General features: G+C 39.1%; 1 protein-coding gene across 1 annotated transcript in view, besides 1 other annotated feature; it reads left to right on the top strand.

Annotated features, from left to right (window-relative positions):
• Positions 1-2760: 2760 nt before the first annotated feature.
• beat-Vc (beaten path Vc) overlaps positions 2761-10518 on the top strand; it is a 37181-nt gene continuing 29423 nt past the window's right edge. The window contains exons 1-2 of the mRNA NM_001369977.1: positions 2761-2914; positions 7556-8230. Of these exons, the coding sequence (NP_001356887.1) occupies positions 8182-8230 (49 nt within the window). The 5' untranslated portion in view covers positions 2761-2914; positions 7556-8181. The remainder of the gene's footprint in view (positions 2915-7555; positions 8231-10518) is intronic.
• Positions 5589-5652: a mobile genetic element.

The raw sequence follows: 10518 nt of genomic DNA, 5'->3' as shown, positions 1-10518 counted from the left end.
GCATGGCTTTACTTAGTTTTACAAATATTAAAATTTAGAAATATTGAACTTGCTTATTTATTATGTCAAAGTCCAGTATTTTGATACAGCAGATTCTCTTAGTGTTTGAACGGGATGCGGCTCATTTCTCGCCAGTGCCGAATGCATTTGGCATCGAGAGCAAAAGCCATGGCAACAAAACGGGGACTAACCCAAAGACAAAGATTCCATTTCAATTTACTTTTTTAAATTGCAAACTTTTGCGACAAGTTTAAGCCGCCACACACAAATATTCATAGACACACACACGCACTGGCTTTGGAAAAAGGAAAAGCAAACATTTCCCAGTAACACACACACGCACATCGCCAATAACACGCAACAAGAGAAATGCGAAAAGAAAGTTGAAAAACGAACCCAACTGAGGACGACAAATTCAACATGTCAGGCATTAGAGGAGGATAGATAGAAACGAAATGAGGAGAAAGAGATGAAGGAGCGGCAGAGAGATGCGGAGCTGTCACGAAGATGAAACTATTATCCACGGAAATTAGCGGGTTCCAATGACAAAAACACATGAAATGCAAAAACTTTCCGCCCTTCGCTTCAAGCTCAATTTCCAAATTGTTGTCGACATTGTTCTTGTTCTTGTCCTAGTTCCCACTGCCGCCTTGTTGTTTTCCCATAAGAGGTTTTGTTTCCTCGTGGAGCCCACTAATGCGCATTTAAGTGCGAGTGGGATCTACTAACCAACTAACCAACCAGGAACTTTAAGTATTCAGCTGTTCCTGGCGAAAGTGCATGACTCGAATGGAGTGCTTTAAGGTTCGGGTTTATCCATTTAATTGCTTAAGCAAGTCTTTTTTATATTGTTAGGAAAAATCTTTTGCAGTGAAAAGTATTAAAATCATTTACAAAGTGCAAACAATGTTTTGTGAATCCTTGATGCCAATGGATATCTTGAGCTGTTTGATACCTTTACAATTATTTGTAAGCCCCTAATGGATTTAAGCTGAGGGAAATAAATTCTATATTTAAATATGCAATGTAAAATAAACACTAAGCCCTATTTAGGTCACGTCACATATATAACTACCAATAATTTCTGCCACTTTCAATAGTTTCCCATTCTTGAAGTCAACCTCTTAAAGCCTCGTCTTATATTTATAAGTATATGTATCTCATCTGAGTTATTTTGTATCTTTATTTGTGAGTACATCTTAAACGACACGAGAATTACGCGAAGGGCTGTTTCCGTTTGACTTTGAGGCCATAAAATGGCCAACAGGGAGAAACAAAAAGAGCGGAGGCAAATAAAATATGCGTATAATATATGCGCAAAAATAGTTGGGTCATCTAATGGCTGAACCAAGTCCAAAACCAAGATAATTGCGCTAGCCCGAGTTTGTCCTCTGTGCTTTGCATTTTCTATTTGGAAATCCTCAGACCCAGAAGATACACTCAAAATTTTTACGACCCTAAATGGCATTAAATATCCAAACGTACTTGACGCGACTTTCTTGGCTACGTGAAGTTCTCAGCTCAACGCTATTTTCCCCCATCGCTTTTCTTTTCGTATTCCGTTGGATACATCTGGGTTAGTTTTCCCAGTTGCAAGTCAAAGAGATGTTGGGTTCGGGGAGGAACTCCTTTTATAGCGGGCCATCAAAAAATGTTAAAAGCCCCGATTTCCATGCCCATTGTCTGAGTCCGTAATTGCTTTGGCTTTGGTCCACTGAGTGTCGGCTTAGTGTGGGAGTGAGTGGCAGTGAGTTTGAGTGAGTGCGCTTCAAGTCTGAGATCCTGCTGTCCTTTTATGCATGCAAACAATTTCATTCTATAAAGAAATTTATTTTATATAGCACAGATCCAGTGGAAGAGCGCTTAAAAGAAAGTAGAGTAGTCGTCATCTATATTTTTATATGTATTTCATTAATAAGGGTCAATGGTTATAAATACACTATCCTGACATTTTCATTATTATAGTTTGAAATCCGTGGTAGTATTCTTAAATTATTCAAAATAACTACATTTGGATGGGATTAACAGTAATGTTATCACAGCATTATCTGCCCCGACAACAGTCTATGTGCAATAAGTTTTCAGAAAATGTTACAGTTACTGGGTGATAACATTTTGGAGACTTTTTAGCAGACACCTTACAGATGTCAGACCCAACAGTATGTTAAGCTGGTAAGAACTGTTAAAAGGGATAAAAATTTTAAAAAAGATTTTTTCAACGTTATTTCAGCTTATACTACAAATAAGTTCTATTATATATTGATCAGTTTGAAATTATTCTATAAATCTTGTATATCATTTTTTTAAAATACCTAAGAAAGTGGGTTATTTGAGCACTTAACTGCCTTGTAACCTGTCTCGCCTAAATGACCCAGAAACCAGAAATGTGTCGAAGAGAATGTCAACTACAAAGCCACAAAAGAGCGAATAGCTGCTCTCCGCAGGCCACGAACGTGGCTTGAACTCTTGATTCTGTCACGAAGTGCTTAACTTCGTCCTTGATATCGTCAGCATCAGCAGCATCAGAATGCTGCCCTGCGACAATATGTTGGGCTTACTACATGGCCGCTTGACTGACTGGGCCCACAGATTCTTCTTCGGCAAAAGAAGACATGCTCATGACATCAGCGATGGTGTGCTCTCCAGCATCTTCTTCACGCTCTTCCCTCTTACTTCGTCCTTCTGCCGCAGCGCTGCTCCTGCTCTGCCACTGCCGGAATCTGAGTCGGAATGCTGAGCCGCAGGTTCGCAGAATCGGTGCTTTAGTCTCGAAAAGCCTGCTGTGCGTGCAGGGGTTTTCAACGCGCAAAGCACACGCGGCGTATACGCAAAACGGCTGAATAAGTTGTTGCCAAAAAGACGAAAAATTTCGGTTAGTTAAATGGAAACCAAAAAAACCGAATGAAATATATATGTGAGTGCCCAGTCCACGAGAGTGTTTCGGACTTTTCCCATTTTATCGTTTGCCGGCTACCGGTTTTCCGTATGCAATGAACCGTGCATTGAACTGTGTGCGCCACGTTGTTGTTGTGTTCACTGAGAAAATTATTTGTTAATTTCACTGGGCCTTCTATTTTCTATTTGAAACATATTTGCGGTGTTTGTATATTGACACCTAAAATAATTGTACAACTTTTGGGTCAGGTATTGTAGTTTGGACGCCAGATACACTTAAAAAATATTAATTAATAATATTTTATCATTTAAATTTGTTTTTTTTTTTTAATAAAATTCCATATAAAATTAGGTAAGTGCTTGATGAACATCTTTCTCTTGTGCTTGGGATATTGTATTAGAAATGGAAGAGGGAATCGATTCGCATCCGAAATTCTTAACAAGTCCGAAAGAAAGACGGATTTAACCCTTGCCACTCGAGTTTGGTCGCATCGAATGCTTCTGACATTTTTGGCTGACCCCCAACATTGAGTTTTATTTTTTATTTCGGCAACCGTGTTCACTTGTCTTCTTAAGTGTCGGCAAATTAATTAACATGACAATGACGAAGGTGAATTGCGTGTTTTCAAAATGCTCCAATCAGCTCTTAACAAAACATTACCGCATTTTTAATGCGCCAGCCTTTCCTTTACCAAAGTGTCGATGCCTAACGAGTCTCTCAGATTTTTCAGGGCATTTACAAGTTTTTAATTAGACCCTTTGACAAATTACCGTTCAGAGCACGGCACAATAGCCGGTAATTAAATGTTTATTGTCGGTATTTTTTTGGGACTTGAGGACGTGATTGAAGCTACTGGCTTGGCAGTGTACAATTGTCGGTTCTCATACAAGAGGACAAGTAAACCACTCAATAGTCCCTTAATCAGCAGCTTAAAGACGAGTTTAAATAATGGAATCGGTCAATATAAAATTTTGAACAAATTTATGCATTATTTTGGAGGATTAATTAATTAATTAACTAATTAATTTTGTTAAAGCTATGTGCATTTAAACACTAATTGATGAATTAACAAACTAAGTAACCCTTCTATCATTTGTTGAATAAATACTCATTTTTTATCAAGTCAAATTAACATCAACATGACCTTATATTATTTTTTTTTGAAATTTATAAGTTAATTAACGTTATATACAAATGTATTTAATAACATTTTTTTCATCCCGATTCTTTAAATTCCTCCTAATCATTGAACCGTATTCACCAGTACATTCACATTTTTTTCGAGCTTCAGCGCTGAGGTTGTTTCACAACAAAGCACAATTTTCTATATTGTATATGGAATATCGAAATCAATATCGCATTAAATTTTCATTTTATGGTTCGTTCCGCTTTGCACCGCCGCAGGACTCGCTTTAAACTTGCGTCCTGGCAACGTGTGGAAGTTCCTTGTCATGCCTTGCCCACTTCCACCAACCCCTAACCATTCAAAATTCAGAGTTTTCCCCATTCCCCTGACGCTTTCATATTTGTCTAGTATTTGGGGTGAGGACTTTCAACTGCTGCTTTAGCCGTTACTGCTGCTGATTCTCCTGGTTCAAGTATAGCCACTTAAACCCTTTTGACAATGTCAGCCATCAGGCTCAGATGATGATGATGGCGATGACGATGACAAAGTGGATGATGATGATGTGGCTCAATTCAAAACAGCCGTCGCACAAGTTCGCCAAAAAGTAAAAAAAAAAATATACAAGCAGTTTCCATGCATGGCAAGAACATTAAAAAAAGAGAAAAAACGACAGGTCCAAACGTATCCTCAAAAATGAAAAGACACAAGCAAATGGATGATATGTGGATGGTTTCCACTCACTTAGCTTCACTTGAGCCACGTTGCCTTGGCTTTGAACAGATTTCCAAGCATTTCGCTAATTTATTTTGCCAGCCTAAAACTCATTACCTCATACATTTTTAAAGCAAACAATGTCCGCGTTTTCAAGTGAAATGCACACAAACAATACCTTAAAATTCAAGTGGGAAATGCTTAGGACGTCGATGTGAAGCGGCAGGGGCAGAGTGTTTTGCAATAATAATTTATAAATGAACGAATAAAGGGCGCACAGCAGCGGCAGCCAAAGGCAAATAAAAATAAATAAATAAAAATGGCAATGCGGCATAAAATGTGCCGAGAAGCCGAGTTGAGCCTCCGTTCCATGCCGTTTTATTTTTCTCTGTTGGTTTGAGCTGAGCAGGCCGGAAATGTAACTGCGACGCGTTTATTTTATTGCGTATACGCGGCGCAGCAAAGTAGGCAACAATTTTTGCGGAGTGGGTTTTCGCATGCTTTCTATTTGCTCATGTGTGCGTTAGAGTATTACTGGTGTGCGAGCGTGTTGTGGTCGTGTGTGTGTGTGCGAGTGTGAGTGTTATATGGGCGCCGCAGCAGCGGCTTAACTTATTTTCCACAAAATTAAACCATCAAAAATTTGCCAACAACAATGTTGGGGTAATTTATTTGACTCATGTGCTGCTGTTAGCTCGCCTGTTGTTTGGGCATAGGAAGCCACAGCTACAGCAGAATAGAAAAAAGAACACACTTATAACCACTGTGAAAAAAAGCTATGGTTAAGCTAATTAATTATTGGCATCTTTGAATTATTCTAGTGCTTCTTAGCACCATATTTTATTGCTTTATTAATTTTTTTTTTATATTTATTTATTTAGAAGCGATGAATCCATACAATGCAGTAACAGTAACATAAATTGGGAGTGCTAAATAACTTCTCAGCCCAGTGTTTTCTGACAGTGTAGTCCTTACACTCTCGCAGGGTCCCGTCCAAGCCCTTGGCGTTAGTTGTGGCTATGGTTATGTTGGTGACGCTGCCGCAGCCGCAATGGCTAACACGTACACACACAAACGTACAGCAGTTTATATAGCAGTCCTTGCACACATGCAAGAGACTTTGACCAACTCATTCACTTCGTCTTCTTCTAGCGTCCTTTTGTTGAAATTAAATAAACAGAAGAGGCTTCATAACCCCTTCTGTTTCCCCTGCGATGATGAATTGATGATAATGCTGCCGGGGATTTAGGCAAAATAATGCACAAAATTCGTCGCTGTTTTTTGTAAGGATCATACAATTTTTTTGTCTCTACGAACTTGGCTTTGAAAAGAGTTAAGCGTTCATTAATTTACATACATTTTGGTTTTTTTTTGGAGACCGTGTTGCCCTTCGGGCTCAGTTTATTAAGTCTCGAGTGGTGAGCCTTGTTCTCCGACTCCCATGCAAGCTCCGCTCACCCCAGGAAAATTCCCAGTACACTAAAAAATATTGTACAATTGTTGCACAAAAAAATGCGAAATATAAATCTATACAAATCATTAAATTTTAATTTTTTTTTTTTAATAATATATTTATTACAAATATTTGGTAAATATTACTTGAATGTTTTACAAAAAATGTTAAGCTAATCTTTCAATGTACAATGTACCCGGCCCAAGTTGGCTTTGTTGGCATTGCCGTTGGGCTAAGCACAGCCAATTTCATGCAAAGTTGGATGCGGCCTTATCCCATCCTCCAATGACCTGTTCCACGTCCTTGATGGATGACTTTTGACGCCAGGCAACGTTTGGCGGCCAATTTGATTTGGGCCGCAATGGGAAACAGTAGAGCTCGATCCTGGGGCCCCTCGGCAGTGCCTGCAGCTCACAACTGTCGATTTGTCAGACATTTGGCGTGGGACTCCAAGGTGGCCAAAATGACAGGGGGAATAGCGAATGAGCCCAAGTAGCCTGCAGTGTATTACAGATTGGCTTTTGAATTGTTGGCATTCTTGTGTGCTGAAGCCAAAGCGATGGCGCAAGATGGATGTGCTGGCTAACTGACTGAAAACTGGGCGATAATACAGCCTGGCCACGTTTAAGGTCCAGGAAAAATCTATGACCTTATGTGTTCAATTATTTTAAAGAATCTTTTTTATAGATTTACAGTGAATCACTTATATTATTAGGCTTACGAAGGAATATTTAGTGCATAGATTTGAGTATGAATAGTTCGCCCACAATTTTAAGCATTTCCTAAAAACCCGTCTAAGGATATAAAAGCATAGATTCAAACAGAATAAAGAATCATTCTTATTCACGCTTTCTCGTGCATTGGCTCAGTTTTGTGGGCGCCTCGCATGGCACAAAGACAATCCGCATGACGTATACGCCACATGGGTCACGGATGTCACAGCAACTGAGAACTGGTAAATGTAAGCTGGTAGGTGGGATCTGGTATGGCAGCTGGGCTGGCAGATTTCGCTTCTACCATCAACCTGCTCTGCATGTCTCGTCTCTCCTGAAAGCCCATGCTAAAACAGGCCAAAGCCAACGTCTAAAAGTCGTGCAACAAGACAGACGCCAAATTCCGAAAACGCAACAGTATACAGGGGTAAAAATTGGGAAAAGATTTTAACATAAAATAATCTAAAATAAGTACATTTCAAAATATGTCATCTCAAGCGCTATAATTTATAGGGGGCTGTGTTATTGGACATCTAATTAAAGTTGTAACATTTAACGGTACTAAAATATATGATTTATAATTTAAGAAACACTATACTATATATATTACTTATTGTTTAAAGGGTCTGAAACTAAGAGCCATTAATTTTTTCTAGTGTAACCATAAAGCCATATAGCAACAACGAGAAGAGTCACAACAGCAACGTGGAGCCCCCGAACGATAAATCTTTAACGTGGATTTCATGCATGTAAGCCAGCCAAGGACTCTCAGTCATGGTATGATGCATGAGCCGAAAGCGGGCTTAATATGTAAACTCCTTAAGAGCGCTGAGTTTTCAGTAACAAAACTGCAGCAGCGTTAATTTGCCCAATAAAATGCAACCAGCTACGAAGAGCAACTAGCAACTAGCGCCGCCATAAATATCATCAGCCACTGAGAGTCGTGGAGCAATGAAACGCGTTTTCCGCGGGAAAACAAAGGAAAAACCAAGGGGGAAAAATCAACAGGGAGAGCGCAGCGGGTGGTGCGCCGCATTTAGAGGCAGTCAAACTGGCAGCCATCGGGCACAGTCCTTCCTGAGACTGGGCTCCTTGCTCTCTTGCTCCTGCCACCCAACTTCCTGCCGCCGCCTCCTTGAGCCGAGCACTTCCGCTTCTTATCGCGGCAATGTAAACGCGTTTCCGTTTAGGACTCAATCCCAGGCTCATTTCGCAGCATCGGGAAGGGCATTAAACTAGCAGCTCGGCGCTGGATTACAAGTAAATTGGAAAGGATTTGAAGATGAGCCTGCTGCGCCTGCTTGGTGCCCTGCTGCTAGCCACATTCAATGGTGAGTGCACTCGGAGAAAGTATTAATTTTGCCAAATATCTTAAATATTACAAGTCTCAAAGATAAAATCATTCCTAAAAAATATAATGGTAATATGTAAGTCAACATAGAAATTAAGCCTCAGACTTTTGCTATTTAACATTTTGTGCATCTTTAAGTCAGAGAATATTCATTTTTTCTGAGTGTTGAATAAAGAGCGGTTCGAAATTTATGAACATGATTAACGGTAAGCGCGTCCCCACCCCAAAAGTGTCATAAACGCTTGGATTTCGCCCGATCTGCGCGATTTATTTGCGCTCACAATTTATTTGCACAACTATTTACGAGCATTGGCATTGGCAATCATAATAACAGCACAGCACGAGAGCTGTGGCAGCAACGATTCAATATATGTTGCAATTTGCATCGACAACTACAATAAATTTATCTTAAATGAACAAACATTTTTCTTGCAGCTTTGCCGCCTGACTGGCAAATAAAATGCGATATGCCAAAGGCTTATCGTTGCCACAAAAGGCTGTGCCGGCAAAAACAACAATAAGTAATAACCAAAGCTGCACACAAATTACACCATGGCAAAACCCTCGACAGCACTCACAATGCATTTCAATTTGTTAAAACACTCACTCACTCACATGCCTACTATACGAGGCCAGAAGTGCATAAAGGTCCCATGAAAACAGTTTGAAAATAACAATAAAAAAAGGAAAATTTTCATCATATAAATTGCGGAATTTCATCAAGCATATTTGTCAAAATAATAAACACATGTGTGTTCATAGAGGATTTCCTTTTTCTACTCTGCACTTTTTTTATTAAGGGGAAATAGGAAGACCAAGATATTCTCCAATCGAAATATTCATTTGGAAAATTCAGATCAAATTGCAAGATAATCTATGAGTTCGGCAATCTTGAATCAGATGTCACAATGCGTTTTCTCTCAACTCGTTCTCTTATTGAAATAGACAACTAATTGACAATTATTTTTGGTCTGTGATGACAAGCCCCTCAAGTCAGGAGAAACCAAATAAAAATAGATTGGTACCATCTGTATTTTAAATAATTTGACTTTCTTTTATATATCTTGGAATTTAAGGTATTATAAGCGACAAATTTAAAGTCTAGAAACCATTCAATGGAAGCTGCATAAAAGTAACTAAGATAAAGAACAATTACATAAAAGAAGTCCATAAGATCGACCGAATTTTTATTTATTTAATCATGTTTGATATTTATTCTTTTTGCAACGCACGAATGGCTTAATGACTTAAAATAACTCAAATGAGAAGAGATTTTCTGGCGATTATAAAGCCGAACGCAGCGGCAACTGAATCAATACGAATTATTTGCATGGCGAATAAAGTATTTTGATTTCACTTGGCGCGCAAACAGGCACCATAAAAATGTGTCAAATGCAAATTATGCATATAAATAAGAGCAAATATATGAATCAACAAATAAATATGTCGCATCGAGAGATATGTATGTGCGCTGGGCACCCGCATCTTTGTGTAAAAGTCAATTTGCTGTCGCCGCCCGAAAGTCGCGAGTGCCATAAACATGGCGAAATGTGTGTGAGACCGCAACGCCGCAACGCAGCAAACGCCATATGCGAATAAATAAAAATCGAGCGCAAGAGCTGAAAATGCAAAATAATTGCATATTTATGTGCGCCCGGCCACTGAGCCAAAGGAGCTGGCGTCTGAAAAGGACGAAAGTCCTGCGAGCTGCAAACGGCGAACTGCGAGCTGCAGCCATAAATCCCAAGCGGCTTGCCCGCTTTTAATACCACGAATCCCAGCCCGAAATGCGCAAATGTCTGACTGCTCGTAATATTCACCATACGCCGTCAAAATGCTCGGCCGGGGGCGTAAATTTTTTTCAATTAAATAAATATGCATTTGCCGCTCTTTTTGAGCAAGAAATCAGACTTCAAGGGCGGATTTATCAATACGTTATGCAAATCTGACAGCCAGTGAGCTTAAATTATATGCAATCTTAAAAAAAATAAAAGCTAGAATTTAATTTATTGTATCTTTCAGTCTGTAGGTAAGACCATAATATCTCAACAATATTTGTGTATTGATTTATAATATTGATTTCTTAAAGATGCTACGTGAATTATAACTATTAAAAGTTTTCCACAATTGTCACAATTAATTTGCTGAAAATAGAAGATTTATATGAAAGTCCCAGCACAGAATCTTAAATCGTTTGAAAGGATTGCCGTAATTAGAAGAAAATTACCGAGGGTTGATTGCGCAATAATCCACCCCCTTTATCACCAC

The sequence above is a fragment of the Drosophila melanogaster genome, chromosome 3R (genome assembly GCF_000001215.4).
Source record: "Drosophila melanogaster chromosome 3R".
Taxonomy (NCBI): domain Eukaryota; kingdom Metazoa; phylum Arthropoda; class Insecta; order Diptera; family Drosophilidae; genus Drosophila; species Drosophila melanogaster.
Note: the sequence above shows the minus strand (reverse complement) of the source record. Positions and strands in the feature narration are given on the sequence as shown.